General features: G+C 37.6%; 1 protein-coding gene across 1 annotated transcript; it reads left to right on the top strand.

The window, feature by feature from the left end:
* Positions 1-9: 9 nt before the first annotated feature.
* Positions 10-14,871, top strand: CUNH9orf72 (chromosome unknown C9orf72 homolog). The gene is made up of 11 exons (XM_008634519.2): positions 10-902; positions 1,048-1,533; positions 4,530-4,589; positions 5,503-5,598; positions 6,233-6,297; positions 7,125-7,197; positions 10,115-10,231; positions 10,966-11,201; positions 11,694-11,751; positions 12,241-12,350; positions 12,433-14,871. Exons 2-11 carry the CDS (start codon positions 1,090-1,092, stop codon positions 12,617-12,619), a joined length of 1,446 nt encoding a protein of 481 aa, XP_008632741.1. The 5' UTR covers positions 10-902; positions 1,048-1,089; the 3' UTR covers positions 12,620-14,871.
* Positions 14,872-16,473: the final 1,602 nt, after the last annotated feature.

Genomic DNA, 16,473 nt, shown 5'->3' with positions numbered 1-16,473 from the left:
GCTGCCTCCTGAGAAGGAGCCGGACCGAAAGAGGCTTTATCCTTCTGCTGTGAGGGAATAAATAAAAAAGGAAAAAAGAGGTTCAGATACAGAGCTGTGGTGAGTTAGAGCTGCGGTCCCGGGTGGGATTCCCTGCTGCTGTCACGTGGAGTGCTGCAGGCAGAGAGGAGAGGAAGGTTGCCTTCTGCTCATGTGAGGTTTTCCTCAAGATGAGTGGGTTTTAGCTGTTACAGTTTTCTGTCCTTGGTTGAATTTTTTTGCAAACCTTTTTTATTTCATATCTTCTTGTAACTAGCATAACTTTTTGAGAAGATGGAACTTCCCGTTAGCTTCTTCAGCCTCATCAGAATGGGGAAGCTGTAGAGTTGATGAAAACTGCTGAGGAAAATGTTCAGGGACTGTGTCCACACAAGATAAAAAGTTACCCATCAATACATTCTATAAAGTGCTGAGCACTTGTATCATAGCGCCTTGTGTGTGATGTCAAGGATGTATTTATCATGTCAGTTTTCTTACACAAGCTGTATGTTGTGCAGGTTCATCATACTTCTGTAGTGAGTAAAGGGCATTTGAGGTCTGACTAATGATTGTAAAGCATGCCACTTTGTTACGTGGAATGTATATATGTATACATACACACTTCCTGAATAAATGAAGTGTGTGATGAAATCTCAAGTGAAGAAGTCAGGTTGCTTCTTGTTTGGAAACAAAAGAATTGTGGAAAGGCTTTGGTTGGAAGGGACCATAAAGAGGATGTAGTTACAGTGCCTCCCGCTCTGGGCAGGCATGCCCTCCACTAAATCAAGTTGCTCAGTGGTCCATCCAGCCTGGCCTTGAGCATTTTCAGGGAGTGGACATTCTCTTCTCTGGGCAGCTTGTTCCAGTGCATCACCACCATCATGGTAAAGAATTTCTTCCTAACATCTAGTCTAAATATTTCCTGTCTTGGTTTAAAACAAGTCCTATCACTACCTGCCCATGTAAAAAGAGGATGAGATAATTATGAGGGCCGTTCTAACTTTCTTTTCCTGCAAAACGTTTTTTTAGGTAATGTAAGCATTTCGGTTACGAAAGAGAGAGGAAACAGTCATGTCAGCTCTTTGTCCACCACCATCTCCTGCAGTTGCTAAGACAGAGATCTCTTTGAGTGGCGAGTCACCATTATTAGCTGCCACTTTTGCTTACTGGGACAATATTCTTGGCCCCCGAGTGCGGCATATCTGGGCTCCAAAGACAGAACAGGTTCTTCTCAGTGACGGTGAAATAACTTTTCTTGCTAACCACACCCTGAATGGAGAAATACTTCGGAATGCAGAAAGTGGTGCAATAGATGTGAAGTTCTTTGTTTTGGCGGAAAAAAAAGTAATCATTGTGTCATTAATCTTTGATGGAAACTGGAATGGAGACAGAAGCACATACGGACTATCAATTATACTTCCGCAAAGTGAACTTGGCTTTTTCCTGCCACTTCACAGAGTGTGCGTGGATAGGTTAACACATATTATAAGGAAAGGAAGGATATGGATGCATAAGGTAAGTTTATTGTTTATTACTTAATTGTTAGATTGTCTTTTGCAGAAGCAAATGAGATGCTGTGACATCTGTTCTGTAGCAATCTGGACACACAAAGTCAGAAAAGGCTGGTCTGTACACAGTTTTGAAGGTTAAAGGTTATCAAATTATTATGTCAGCAAATTAAGGGCTGGGATTTTTAGCCACAGGATTTATTCTGGTGGTATAACTTCTATGAGACTGTGTAGTTGAAAGAGGGTTCCTGTAGCGTTTTTCATCTCTCTGAATTTTATATAAATTGTTACCTTTAATTGTGTTAATCTGTGTATTTAAACTAGGTATAATTGTAAATTTACTGTGTTTCAAATCATGGTTTTCCTTGTTGAGGTCCAGAAAAGGGAACTGATGCAATTAATCTTCTCAGTGCTGGTACTGTTTTACTTTTTTAAAAGAGGGCGTTAACAAAGAGTTTGTCAGGACTTAAACTGTGTGGAACTAAAGGGAGTTACAAAAATACATCTGCTTTAGTCCAAATATTTCTACTTCTGAAACTCAAGAAGAAATACTTGCTGAAGTTTTCTTAAGCACTGGAACTCTTACCTTTGGGAAATCATGGATATTTCCTTATTAAGTGAAAACTTTTATGTATTTTTCTTGAAAATAAGTAGGAGTCTAATGGTAAAAATTAAAATTTTTGTCATCTTCATGGAGTCCAAGCTGTCTTAGAACAGTGGAGTGCACATCAGGTGTAGTATATATGGTGATGCACGTTTGCTTGATAATCTTCTGTTCTGATACCTGTAGTCAACATACTTCAACCTTACTCTTTGGGTGCTCTTATCTGATCTTATTACAGAAATAACAAGCTGATGTTATTTTTGTGGTGGTGTGTCCTTTTTGCTGTATTGCCTGATGATGTCTGCTAGTGCTTTCTGAAACACTGGCTTTTCACACTTTCTGGGGTTTACTTTTCAGAGGAAGGATACTACATAAAGTTCTTTTTCAATATAGTAGAAACACAAATATTTAATTCCTTATCTAGTCTTCTAAAACCCTGCTAGAAGTTAGTGGTTTTGATGTAAATGAATGCTCCCTCATGTTCTTGATTACATTGCTTCTCTCATTTACTGTCATCTGTACTGACTTCTAGTGTGAGTGGTCAAATAAGCATTAGCCATTATTTTTAGCTGTGATACATTTTCTCAGTTTTCAGATATTGCTCCATACCAGTATGTTTCCACAGTAGCAGTAATCTTCAAGCAGTGTCGAGAATGACAAAAAAATGTTTTTTACTAATTTTTTCTTTCTCAGAAATTAGTCATTAAGTTCTTCATTCTTTTTCAGATGTTCTTGAAGCAGGTAGGTCAGTTGAATTAGCTGAGACAGTGATGCATTCTGAAATAGACATTTATTATCTTTTCCTTTTTTTTTCTTTTTTTGGTGGGAGATCACAGATCCCTGCATATACCTGCAGTTCTTCAGTCTTATTTAGAAAAGAGAAAACTGCTTGAAAAATGAAGATTAAAATTTAATTGTTGTAGAATAAGCATAACAACAGTAATGAATTTTAAGTGGTTCATTCTGTAGTTTGCATTTTGAGGCAGTTTAGCAGCTGTGGTTACATACAGCAAAACAAAAAGTGTTCAAGTCCTATCTGAAAGGTATTGTGTATCTGTTCTGGGCGTTCTAATAGTTGTGATTATTAGCTCTCATTAGTTCTGTGTAAAGCCAGACAACATTTCCAGCTAGACTTGAGATGAGAAGAAGCCTTCTGAACTCAAGAATAAGGAGAAGCATGGAGCGGTGTTCAGACTGGCAAAGAAAGACAAGCAACTCTGAGCAAGTCATCAATACGGGGTTAGAAACCCCTTTCGCCTACTCCAGTTTATGCTCTGTATGTTTGTCTAATAATTTTGAACAGGTAGGTTTCTGAAAAGAAGTGGCTTACACCATTTGTTCAGCCTTATCTTCAAGAAGACTGAAGTTTTTTAAAATCATTGTCAAGGATGTCTTCCTCCTCTGAATTAAGGGTGGAGGTGTCCTGAATGAATCTGTGTTGTTCCAGTATTATTTTTCACTGATGCATCTTTTAGATGGTTAGAAAAGTTTTATTACTTTTTTAGTTTTAGGGCGAACTACTCTATTATTCCTTATTCATCTGCTCAAAAAAACCTCTTGCAAACTCTTTTCACACTTGAAGTTGATTAACTCTGGCTAGATCAGTCACAGGAAACTAATGAGTAACCAATAAAAGTGCAACAACCTGTCAGCATCTAGCAAAAGATATCATTAGTTCTCCCAGCATCTGCTATTTTTAGTGACTTGTATTGATGCTCCAGTGATGAACGCCAAATTCTCTTTGTGAATAATAACTTTATTCCATTGTAAGTTCATTTTAAATGCAGTTTGCTACTCAGCTGCTGGTGAGTCTGTTTTCAGAGCTTTGTTCAGTCTCTTGTACGTTGTGTTTTGTGTACTTTGAGGTTTCATGTCTCCTGTACTTGGTTATAAGACAATGCTTTGAAGACTTGTGAGTGCCTCAAGAGTGGGGAAAAAAAAAGTCTTTTGTTTCCTATCCTCCCCAGTCAAATAATTTTTCTTGCTCTGAAGATCTTATTTTTCTCGTTGCACCAGGAATCCTCAATCTATACTGTATCCGTTTGAAAATAAAAATCCATACATAAAATGGAATTCTTCACCATAATCTGATCATATGACATTTTCTTGATCTGTAGTGAAGAACGTTTTGACATTTTCATCAAACCCTCCCTTTCCTGCTGTTCCTGCCCAAATCTGGGAGATGTGTGGTGGAGGGCAGAGCAGGGAGCGTTGATCTGTGTTGCATGGCATCACTTCCTCCTAAAGTCAACTCTGTAAAAGAAAAAAGATTTGAACATTAAAATTGGAATCTAAGAAGCATGACTCCACAGGGAAGAAACTGTACTGTGTGACTGTTGTGTGCATACATACATGAACAAATGCCAGAGAGTTTATATTTAACTGCTTCTCTTGCTCAGGAGAGGCAAGAACATTTCCAGAAGATTGTCTTGGAAGGCACGGAAAGAATGGAGGATCAGGTAAGGGCCTTCAGGTGGGTGCATATGGTCCACCATTGCAATACCATTTGACTGCATCAGGTGACTGTAGAAGCTGGTGGTGCTTCTTATTTTTGGGATCCAGGAAGATGCATTGGACTGGCTAATAATGTGACCTGCACAGTAGGCAAAGTTTCTGGAGATAGGATGATGGAAGCTGTGATCAAATCAAAGGAAAATATATTTCATCACTTTAGGGGTAAAGTAGAAATCTGTGAAGAGTATTACCTTTCAGAAAAGGAAATTCATTACCTTGAACTGGAAGCTCTGTAAAGGTGGCAGCTTCCATAGAGTCATCCCAGCCTCCTGTCAAGGTTGTTTTTGCATTAGGTTAGGTCACCTTTTTGAATTGCAGAGACATACAGAGTCTGTCATGTTGGAATGTGCTTGGAGACTTAATGGATAAGACTGTGAAAAGAATTTGATTTCTGAAACTCTAAATGTAAAATTGTGGCTTCATTTTCTTGTGATAGATAAGTCAGGAAAGACTTTTTGTATGTTAATGAGTAATATGCCTGGTTTTGGTTTCCAGTCATTGTTAAAACATCAGACTTAAACGTAAAATGCTTAACAGTGATTGCACATAACATAGTATGATCAAATTATCTCACTTCAAATACTTCTTGTCCAGGCCAATCAAAACTGATGTTGAAAATTAGCATAAGACCCGGAAATACATTTTAGGCATGATATTGAGAAGCCAAATACATGTTTCCAGTTCATAATTACTGATGAACAAATTGCTCATCAAAATGCATCGGTTTCTGCTCATACTACCCTTCCAAGCAATAGGAAGTTAAGGATGTTTTGCATGTAATACTGCAAGTTCATGTTAGCAGTAACTTCTAATACTACCCAATGTGCTTTTACTTCAAGCATTTTATTTATTGTGCAGGGTCAGAGCATCATTCCAATGCTGACAGGAGAAGTCATTCCTGTAATGGAACTCCTTTCATCTATGAAATCACACAGTGTTCCAGAGGAAATAGATGTAAGTTCTTGTTTTATTTGTATTCTGAATTTTTTAAAAGTGGCTTTCGCCCTCTGGGTAAAACATAGTGCTGGCTCTTTAGTTTGGTCACTCACTTTGCCATAGAAAATGCCCATTTTCCTAAATTCTTACATACTTCTGTTTCTTCACATCAAGTTCTCCTAAGTGCTTTAAGGAATGGCAATATTTTTTATGGTGCTCAGTTAGCAAAATTGACTGCATAGGATGATGTCATTTTACGAGTGGAAAGGCAGTTTGAGGCGAACCAAAATGAATGGGCAGATTAATGGATTTGATGTTGATACCTGTTTCAGCACGTTACAGTGTTCTTGTGGAAGGAGAAGTGAGCTGACATGCACTAATTTAAAGTAGTCTGGACATTTTTTACAGAAAAAAACCACACTAGGAGGAACCTGACTTGTGACTGGTGAAGACTTAATAATCAAGTGACTTTCTCTTTTTCAAAATGCTTTGTCTGAAGTCAGGTCTTTTTAAGATTGTGCTTTTTGGGGAAGTCTTACAACTTAACTTAAATAGTTCCCAAACAGTTCCCACCTATCAAAGCAAAAAATCAATTAATTTGAAGGTGATCAGGTCGTTGTCTAACTTTTGTTTATATTTACTTGCATTTCAGATAAGTGACACAGTGCTAAATGATGATGACATTGGGGATAGTTGCCATGAAGGCTTTCTCCTCAAGTATGAAATTCAGTTTTGATTTATGCTGTAGTAAAATGATTTAAACTTTTGTATGCATCTAAATGTATCTATCTGCATGTGCATGTGAACTTGGATTAAAATAGGTTTTTTTATAGGAGGGGGAACAATGACAGGTATTTGGCTTTTTGAGATTTTTGTCATTAAAATGTTACAAAAGCTTCTGTCATTTTCAAAGAATGGTTCTGGGCCAATAGCTGCATCTCTGTAGATTGTGTTGTCACAGGATCATTTGTTTGATAATAGAATTCCTATCAAATTCAAATTTTTCTTTGATACCTACATTTAATTTTATAAGACTCTTAAGTCAAAATCTTGGGTTGTTTTTTTTTTTAATAGCTAAAAACCTGGGTTGTGCATAAACTCTAAATAAGAGTCATTAATGGTATGCCATGTGTCATGCTTATTGTTGAGTTGCGTATTTTTTTTACCCCCTGTTTTTAATTTTTAAATGGAAATAAGTTGAACTCGAGAGCAACTTGGTCTCTTCCTGGGGGAAAGGATGTATTTCGTAGGTTTTAACTGATGTTCTGTTACCTTTCATAGTATCTCCTGCATAACTGCATTCATATGTGTGTGTAGTGCTTGGTGACATCTATTTATACACCATCATGTGTGCTTTCAGTACTGAGGAAACTGGTGAACTTGTATTTCAGCAGTAACCTACTCTGCTGTTTAAAGTCCTGTGGTTATGGGCATATAGGCTATATTCGTATGTGGAACACTTTTTCCTGCTTGTGAAGGTGGTAATTGTTTCATTTGAAAAATCTGGTTAAAATACATTAATCTATGTCTGTTTTTACTTGCAGTGCAATTAGTTCACACCTGCAGACCTGTGGTTGTTCTGTAGTCGTAGGAAGCAGTGCAGAAAAAGTTAATAAGGTAACATGCTTTGTAATAAACCGAACTTAAATGCTGGTTATTAGGAGTGTTAGTGTGTTACTTGGAACAAGTTAATCTATAAACATACTTGAGGCTGAAGAGGGAAGGAGTACTGTTGTCTAGCTGTCTTCAGCTGCCTGGTCTAGCAGAAGATAATTCCGCCTGAAAATTGCCTTTCAATTGTATTCTGACAACAATAAGAAAACCAGTGTATTTAATGATACAGTATATAAATGAGTAGTAAATGAGTCTGAGCTTTGAAAATTAGGTTTGTTAGCTAAAATACACAGATTGAAGAGACTGACTGCCCTTGCCCTTTTCAATTATGTCAATCACAGAAGCATCAAAGTTGGAGGAGACTTCTAAGGTCACCCAGTCCAACCATCCACTGGGTACTGCCACTGTAACCCCTTATCCACTCAACCACATCACCCAGTGCCAGATCCAGACATCTCTTAAACCACTTCCAGGAATGGGGACTCCACCACCTCCCTGGGCAACCTGTTCCAGTGTTTGACCACCCTAACAGCAAAAATTTGTTTTATAATAAGTAATCTGAATCTCCCCTGCCTCATTTTAAGGCCATTTCCTCTTGTCCTCTCACTGCAGGCACAGCAGGAGAGACTGACCCACACCTCACTATACCTTCCTTTCAGGAGTTGTAGAGGGTGATGAGGTCACCTCTGAGCCTCCTCTTCTGGAGACTAAACAGCCATTCCTTGTAAGACATGTTTTCAAGTCCTTTCATGAGCCTTGTTGCCCTTCTCTGGACACACTCCAGCACTTCAATGTCCTTTATGAAGCGAGAGGCCCAGAATTGAAGACAGTATTTGAGCTGTGGCCTCACCAGAGCCAAGTACAGGGGGACAGTCACTTCCCTGGTCCTGCTAGCCACACTATTGCTGATACAGGCCAGGATGCCATTGGCCTTCTTGGCTGCCTGGGTGCACTGCTGGCTCATATTAAGCTGTCTGTCAGCCACCACCCCCAGGTTCCTTTCTCCTGAACAGCTCTCAAGCCACTCTGCCCACAGCCTGTAGCGCTGCATGGGGTTGTTGTGACCCAAGGGCAGAACCAGCATTTGGCCTTTTTGTACCTCTGGCAGTTCGTCCTTGGCCCATTGATCAAGTCTGTCCAGGTCTCTCTGCAGAGCCTTCCACTCTTGAGCAGATAAACACTCCTGCCCAGCTTGGTGTCTTCTGCAAACTGACTGAGGGTGCATTCAATCCCCACATCCAGATCATCAATAAAGATGTTGAACAGGACCAAGCCCAGAACTGAGCTTTGGGGAGTCCTGGTAGCAGTGAGTACACAGACAATACCCATGTCACTGAGTATTGCCCGTATGCTCTTAAGCAATTATTGTGTCCGTAATTTCTCCTGCACTGGGGAGTAAACATACTTCTGTGTCATGAGCTGCTTGTGTTTCATGGAACCTCTGTCTATTTCTTCAATGTAAAATAAAAATGATGAACAGTGGGCCTGCTGAATATATTATATATTACTTGTAGACTATGCTTACTATATATTATGTATTTTATAGTATATGGGGCTTCTTGCCGTAATGAAATACAACAGTTTTAAAAAAAAAATTAAAGGCACCTTTAGTAAAACTATGTTTTGAAGAAAACAGTTTGTTATGCTTTATAAAAGTTGGGGCAGAGGGAATGCACTGTTTCATGTGTATTACCATCAGTGGTAAAGTACTTCTGATCAAATTAACATGCTGATGCCCACACGCAACAAGCAAACCAGAGAAAAGAAAATTCTCAGATCTTAGCTGAAATCAGCTAACTGCAGTTAATATGTATTGTTTCAGAGATGTAAGATTTAAACACAGTTGAGTTATTGGAAATGTTACATGTTTAAAAGAAGTGTTTTATATGTACACACTATGCTATATGTAATACAAGAGGAAATGTTAGAAGCTTAAGTAGTTATAAAAAGCTTATGGATGATTAAATAGTTAATAAATAAGTTTTAATATCTAAACTCTTATGAATTTGTAAAATAATATATCGATAATCTAGACAGTATAGGAAAAAACAGTGTAAAAGAATGTGACCCTCAAGATCCATCCAGGGTAAATTTTATGAATTAATTCTACTCATGTTCTTATCAGCAGCATTCTTGTGTCACAGTACAACTGTTCGGAGGTAACTGCTTTCTTAATAGCATCCTTCAGCTTGCCTCCAAGTAAAAAAAACACTTGTGGCACATTGTGACAAAAAGCGCTAGTCAGAAATTACGTTGTCATTGCTTTAGGTACTGTGGAAACACATTGTGCAAGGACAGAGCCTTTTCAAATATCTTATAGACACGGGTAGGACACCACACGTTAAGACTGGAAGATGAGCAGAATGGAATACATGTTGTGTTTGGAGTGATGACTGGTAGCTATTTCAGCCCAGAAGTTTGAAGATGGATGATGAAGTACCAGTGTTGATTTTAAGAGAGAGTTTAAGGAAATTACTGAGGAAATAAGCGTGGATGCTTATTTACAAAATTGACTGTGCCTGATTTGAGACAATAACTGCTATTTCAATATGGAGTGAATAAATTAAGAGGCTTGAAAGGCTAGGAAAGTAATCACAGTAGCTCATGTTTATGAAAAGAAAGATGTAGAAGACAAAAATGATTTTTTCTATTAATTGGATAAAAAGCAAACTTGGTTGCAAAAAAGTGTTGGATTTTTTCATTGTTTGACAAGAAGTTGGAATAGTATAGCTTACAGCATTAGTAATTAAAAAATAAGTAAGAGTAAGCATGTCACTGTTCTGTGGCTTTTTATAAAGTTTTGGCTTTTCTAATAAGCATGGTGAACTCTTTTGTTCATCATTTTAAATGCCTAATACGGTCTAGTCAGACTTATTTCCTTACCTTTTCATGTTTTTCGAAACTGTTCTTTTTAATGCAGATTGTGAGAACATTGTGCTTGTTTCTGACACCGTCTGAGCGCAAGTGTTCCAGACTCTGTAGAAGTGAGTCCTCTTTCAGATATGAGTCAGGACTTTTTGTTCAAGGCTTACTCAAAGTAAGTATGCTCAGGAAAGTTCTGTTCTTCTGTAGTTTAAGAACATTATTCAGTGTATGTTTGTGCGTATGATATGCACACACATGCACACATTCATATTCAAAAATATGTGTTATATTCCCTTGATATCATCTTCTCTGGCACGGTAACTTTCCTTTTAATTATCTTCTTTTTAAAATTCCAAGCCAGTCTTTTCTATGATACATCTGTTTCTTGAGGATTGTTCAGGATTGCTCGTGTCCTTTGAGGTACAATAATAATACTCTTTTGTCTGCTTGGGGCTAGAATCCCAAAAGGCATTAAAGTTTTTGTGTTTTAACAAAACCAAGGAAGAACAGTCACATCAGGTCTGGAGTTTCCAAGTATTTTAAACAGTCTGTAGCAATGGGTGAAGATGAATAGAAAAAGAATGCTTCTTGCTCTAGTAAGCAGTCTGAACTTACAGGATAGCTATAATACTGTAGTGCTCATGGGCTCATGAACCAGGTAATGCAATACTGTAATACACAGGTCACCTTAATACCTGTTTTCACTGTTTTGTTAAGGAAATCATCCAGTATTAAGGACTTAGTACTGGACTACACCAGTCCATACTGGACAACCACTGGTTGTCCCAAATAAAATACATCTAAACAAATGGGCTATAAAATTTAGGTATGATGCTTTAATATTGTTTTGTCCCAATACAGCTTTGCATTTTTAACTAAAATGGTATTCTTTTTTCACTGAAACAGGATGCAACGGGAAGCTTTGTGTTGCCCTTTCGTCAAGTAATGTATGCCCCATACCCTACTACACATATAGATGTGGATGTCAATACAGTAAAGCAGATGCCCCCTTGTCATGAACACATCTATAACCAACGACGATACATGAGATCTGAGCTGACAGCATTTTGGAGAGCTAATTCAGATGAAGAAATGTCTCAGGATCGTATTATCCACACAGATGAGAGTTTCACACCTGATCTGTACGTAGTCTTCTCACATCTCACAAAGCTACTTGATTTGGGACAAGAGTGTAGAGTACAGAGCCTACTTGTTAATAAAGTACATGGAGCTTCTTAAAAGCAAAAAAACTTCTTCAGCTCTGGTAGTTACATTTGTTTTGGCAGAGTTTACCAGGTCTTCCGTAGTTTGGTTACATCAAATATTATTGAAATTAATTTTCAGTCACAATTCTGACCATGTTAATTTTATTGCCTGTTTTAATTAGGGGTATAATAGACCTAAGTGTATTTGACAGGCCCCAGTGGCTTTCCTGGATTTAGTTCATTTCATCTGAGTGGTTTAAAATTCTGTGTTACGTTCAAAAATATCAGGATTAAAATTCAGTACAGTTTTAAATTCACTTTTCATTTCAGCCAGACTGTCAACAGTAATGCTACTGCCGTGCTCAACTCCTAGACGGTTAATATCGCATACTGGCATTAACTCATGTTGGTTTGTTTTCTTTTCTATAGAAATGTCTTTCAAGATATCCTGCATAGAGATACATTAGTAAAAGCCTTCCTGGATCAGGTAATTGTTCCTTTTCAGAAAAAAGAAATACAGTTCAGTACTTTGACCCCTAGTAACAGATAATTTAACACAAACAGATCATTTCATGTTTTGGTGGGTTTTTTTCATACTACTGCTATGATTCTTCTCTACATAAGTAGAAAGAAAATACTAATATAAAACTGAAACTCCTGCTTAGGTGTGAAAAACAAGGGATATTTTCTATTGCTGTGCAATAGTGTCTACAATTGAAGTATTGAAAAAACTGCCTGACTGGGAATAATTTCAGATCATTATCCAGACAGAATTGTAATACAGCTTCATTTGTTGTATCTGAGCTGATAGAAAATGTAGAAAACATGCTGATTATATATACAAATCTGCTATTATTTGCCTGCTTTGCGATAATTAAGGATATGTTACATGTGTATGCAATGTTTCTTTATTTTCCACATTCTTGAAATGGTTCTTGAATTTCCATGTCTACCTAATATTCTTAATTTTTAACAGATCTTTCACCTGAAGCCTGGCTTGTCTCTAAGGAGTACTTTCCTTGCACAATTTCTGCTAGTCCTTCACAGAAAAGCCTTAACTTTAATAAAGTACATAGAGGATGACACGTAAGTGAACAGATAATAGAAAGCAGGTTTAGAGAAACTTATTTTATTCTTTTTTAAAACACATGTTTTTATTTCCTTGCAGGCAAAAAGGAAAAAAACCTTTCAAGTCTCTTCGTAGCTTAAAGATAGATCTTGACTTGACAGCAGAGGGCGATCTTAACATAATAATGGCTTTGGCTGAGAAGATTAAACCGGGTCTACACTCCTTTATCTTTGGGAGGCCGTTCTACACTAGTGTACAAGAACGTGACATGCTCATGACTTTTTAAGGTCTTCTCTGCATCTGATACTGCAGTCCTGCAGAGCAGGAGACTGTGGAGTGACCTCCACACTGGTGACAAGCATCAACGACTGAGAGTGAAGCATCAGGAGCACAGTAACACTGAGGTGTATCCCAAGCAGTAGGGATCTTGTTAGACGAAATTTCAACTTAGCTAGATAAGCATGATTTTAATTAATTTGTGTCTTCTGTGTGTTTTTTAATTGTAAAAATAAATGTTGTCAGAAGTCCCTTGGCCATATTGGCTTAGTAGATAAATGTGGACATGTTTTGGTGTATGATAAAAGAAGCATTTTAATTTTTATTCCCCAGAGACTTCTTTCAGGTGTGTGTCAAATTTTCCCTGTTCTGCTGTGTCAGTATTTTCAATGTTTCCACAGAAAACAGTACATACGTCCTCTCTAACCATGGAAGTTGCAAAAAAGGCACCTTCCAAGAGTTTCAGTTTTTAAAACTGTTGTTGTTATATATGTGGTGCAAATCTGGAATACTACTTTCCTCATCTGCCTCTTTTAACACTACTTGCTCCTCCCTTTAGAGCATTTAAACATATTTGGAATTTTTAATATATTATGAAATGCTACTCCTGAGTGCAGATTGTTGATTATTAGCAGCTTAAATAGCAGTACGTTGCACATGGCAACTAGGTCATTACTCAAGCAACTTTGTACATGTAAGTGCCAACCAGGATCAGCTAACTGAGGTCTTTCAAAACACAAAACAGAAGACTTGTGTCATTCCAGAGCAGTTGCCAGTCTTTCTGTTGTGTAAACTGCTACTGGTAGTTCCACTGTCAGTTTCAATGAGGTTCATAGAATCATTTAGAATGGAAAAGTCCTTCAAGATCATGGAGTCCTACCATTAACCCAGAATTGCCAGTTTCACCAATAAACCATGTTTTTGGACTCTACCAGGACCAGTGATTCTACCACTTCCTGGGCAGATTGTTCCACTGCTTAACAAAATATTCAGATTAAAGTATTAGATTCTTCCGAAGAACATCAAGGTGATAGCCGAACTAAAAGATTAATTTTTTTTTCATTTACATCACCATTAATGTATTTAGTAATCCTTAATTCAGAGATGTGCGCAGCTATGAACTAATGTAATTAGCATTTTAGTAAGTTAGGTCTAGTCATTAAGCTTACCTGTCTTCTTAGTTGAGCTTAGCATATCTCCAATTTAGATTGAAAATCAAAACACTTTTTCTGTTGGTATCCCTCAACCTTTCTTTCTCTGTAGCATGTAGAGCAGTGTGGTATCAGGTGAATCCAGACTGGTTTTTTTTACCCAGTACATCTGTGCTTCATGTTGTTGTATCTGTTCTCCTTTTGGACAAGTACAGGAAATAACTCAATATTCATTGGAAAAGTGAAAGAGCTGCACTGATTGGAGAAGCCATGGCTGCTTTATTGCTTCCCTTGTTTGTAACTCTCCTTTGTAAATACATTTCTGTTTTCAAGATAACTTTTTAGTGTTACTTGTGTGCCGTGAGGCAGAAAAGTTAGACAAAACGTAGATTCACAACTTTTCCTGAAATGTCTAATACTCAGATTTTAAAAGAAATGCTGTCCTTTATTTAGATGCCCAAAATACCCTTACATTTCCTAAAAGACAAAGATTCTCAATCAAGTGTTTAACATTTTTGTGACTTAGCATCATCAGTGTTACCTGGTTGCAAAAGAATTGACATTTCTGGAGCCATCTTTTTGCTGTACATGCATGTAGAACTCTTGCAGTAAGCTTGGTCGTTCACCAAAAGAGCTTCTCAGAATTATGCTGACATCAGTTACTTGTGCTGAGATTCTGTTTGTCATTCTACCAGTGCTGTTCCCTTCTGTGTTTTCAGTCGAGGCATTAGAACCTGAATGTGCTTAAGTTGTTACTCTCATGTCTAAGATAGTGAAAGAAATGTAATAAACACTGGTGAAACTTCTAATGTAGAAGGTGTGTCAAAATATAAGAACTTTAAATCTGCTGCTGAAATTAATCCTTTCAGCTTGATAAGTATTGGAAACTGAACACTGACACTACTAACAGTCAAGCTGTTTGTTTACTGAAGTTTCTCTTTTTGAGGTTACTAAAAACTGGAAATTCAGTTGCTACTTCTGTTGCACAGCTGTCACAAGTGCAGAATGTATAGTGAAGTATGTTGTTAAATGCATCTGCATGTTGTGTTGTAAATCTAGCTCAGGAAACAAAGTATTCTAATAAAATTCATGCCAAATTTTTGGACTTTAATTGTTGCTGGAGCTTTTTTGCAGAATTTCTGTTCTGTATCTGACAGCATCATTATCTTTTATGCTTTGAATTAAAGAAGAGACTTTTCTTCCTTCTTGTTAAATTAAAAGTTATGCTTGGTTGTTGCTGTCACTGATAAAAGTCACATGTTATTTAGTTCCTTCATTTCTGTTAAGGACTTACTCATTTCAAGCTGAGACCCGTGGGACTTGCTATGCCTCTGATGAACTCAAATATGAATTTTAAAAAGCTTTAATCCTAGAGGTGAGAATTTAGAAATGTTTTATCTAGCAGTCAGTGAATACCTTTCTTCAGGATTTTATTTCCTTACATTTAAAAGAAAATGGCAAATTTATTTCTTCCAGCTGGATTTTAAATGGAAGTCGTGTTTTCAAGCATTTTAGTAGCACATTATTCCTGGTCTTTGCACACCTATAAAGATAGCACAGAAAGATATCCACTGGAATGTCTTACTTGTTAGGACCACAGAGGATATTCCCTGTCTGAATATCAATATGTTGTAGTGTCAGTTTTATTCCAGAGCAAAATAGGCATTTTGGTAATGTTCTTATCTCTAAGCCAGAAGTATGATACACCAGTGCAGAGTTCTGGGACTTCTGCACTCGGTTCTGTACTGGCAAAAAATGTTAGAAAGCTTTCTCTTCCTATTTTCAGACCTGTGAGCACACAGGAATGTGGTCCAGAGCATTTGGGACAAGCAGGCACGTTGCTCACCTCTGTTGTCTAATTGGAGCCTACAAAGCAAGTACTTTATCCTCTTCAGCAGCGAGGAGGCACAAACCATACACATTAGTATGTGGAGTAGGCTTTTGCACAAGAGTAGAACATGATCTTGTTTACCTGTGTCCTGACATAGAGCTCCTGTTACACTTCCTATGTGAGCAAAACACTAAGGGAACTCCAGGGCAGCATGTCGTTATTTACAAGGTTGTAAATAATAATATTTCAGTTTTAGGAAGTAATTATCTCACTTCTCAAAGCCATGCTGTTGCAGGCATGTCCAAAAGTTTCGAACACAGAAGACTTTCAATTGAAGTTCAGAAGTATGAAATAAAGGATACATTCCTGACAATGGCCATCAAGTAAGTCTGACTTCAGTTCTAAATAAAATAATAGAGCTACCCTGCAAGAATTTTTAGTGCTTGATTAGCGTTGGGCAGCTTTTAAAAGCAAAAGATCAGAGGAAGGAGAAATTTCTACTTAATACGGAATGGCAAATGGTAATTGTTCCTTTCTCTTAGATATTTCTGTCTTTATTGTCACATAGATGGAGGAGGTCTTTGACAACTGGAAAAGAGCCAAAAGACAATCTGAGGAAATGCAGCTTGACCAGTTTTACTCAGGTATCAAACAAAATCATGCCATGTGTCCTCTTGGACCTTGTGTCTTACCACATGAGGGAGGAGAAGCTGTTTGGGAGTTATCAGCACAGACTGACAAAGTGAATAATGCTTCATCCCCATCATTATATTTTGTGATAAAATGATTGGATTTGAGGACGTGAGGAATGGGATGTAACAGGCTGACTTCAGCAAGGCTTCCAGCACCCTCCAACAATGTCCCTCTAGCCAAGCTGGTGTT

The sequence above is a fragment of the Corvus brachyrhynchos genome, unplaced genomic scaffold (genome assembly GCF_000691975.1).
Source record: "Corvus brachyrhynchos isolate BGI_N302 unplaced genomic scaffold, ASM69197v1 scaffold22, whole genome shotgun sequence".
NCBI lineage: Eukaryota > Metazoa > Chordata > Aves > Passeriformes > Corvidae > Corvus > Corvus brachyrhynchos.
Note: the sequence above shows the minus strand (reverse complement) of the source record. Positions and strands in the feature narration are given on the sequence as shown.

Coding starts and splice junctions, on each gene's coding strand:
- CUNH9orf72 (XM_008634519.2), top strand. CDS start 1,090: ATGTCAGCTCTTTGTCCACCACCATCTCCTGCAGTTGCTAAGACAGAG. Junction 6,298..7,124: donor CATGAAGGCTTTCTCCTCAA/GTATGAAATTCA, acceptor TTTTACTTGCAG/TGCAATTAGTTCACACCTGC. Junction 10,232..10,965: donor TTGTTCAAGGCTTACTCAAA/GTAAGTATGCTC, acceptor TCACTGAAACAG/GATGCAACGGGAAGCTTTGT.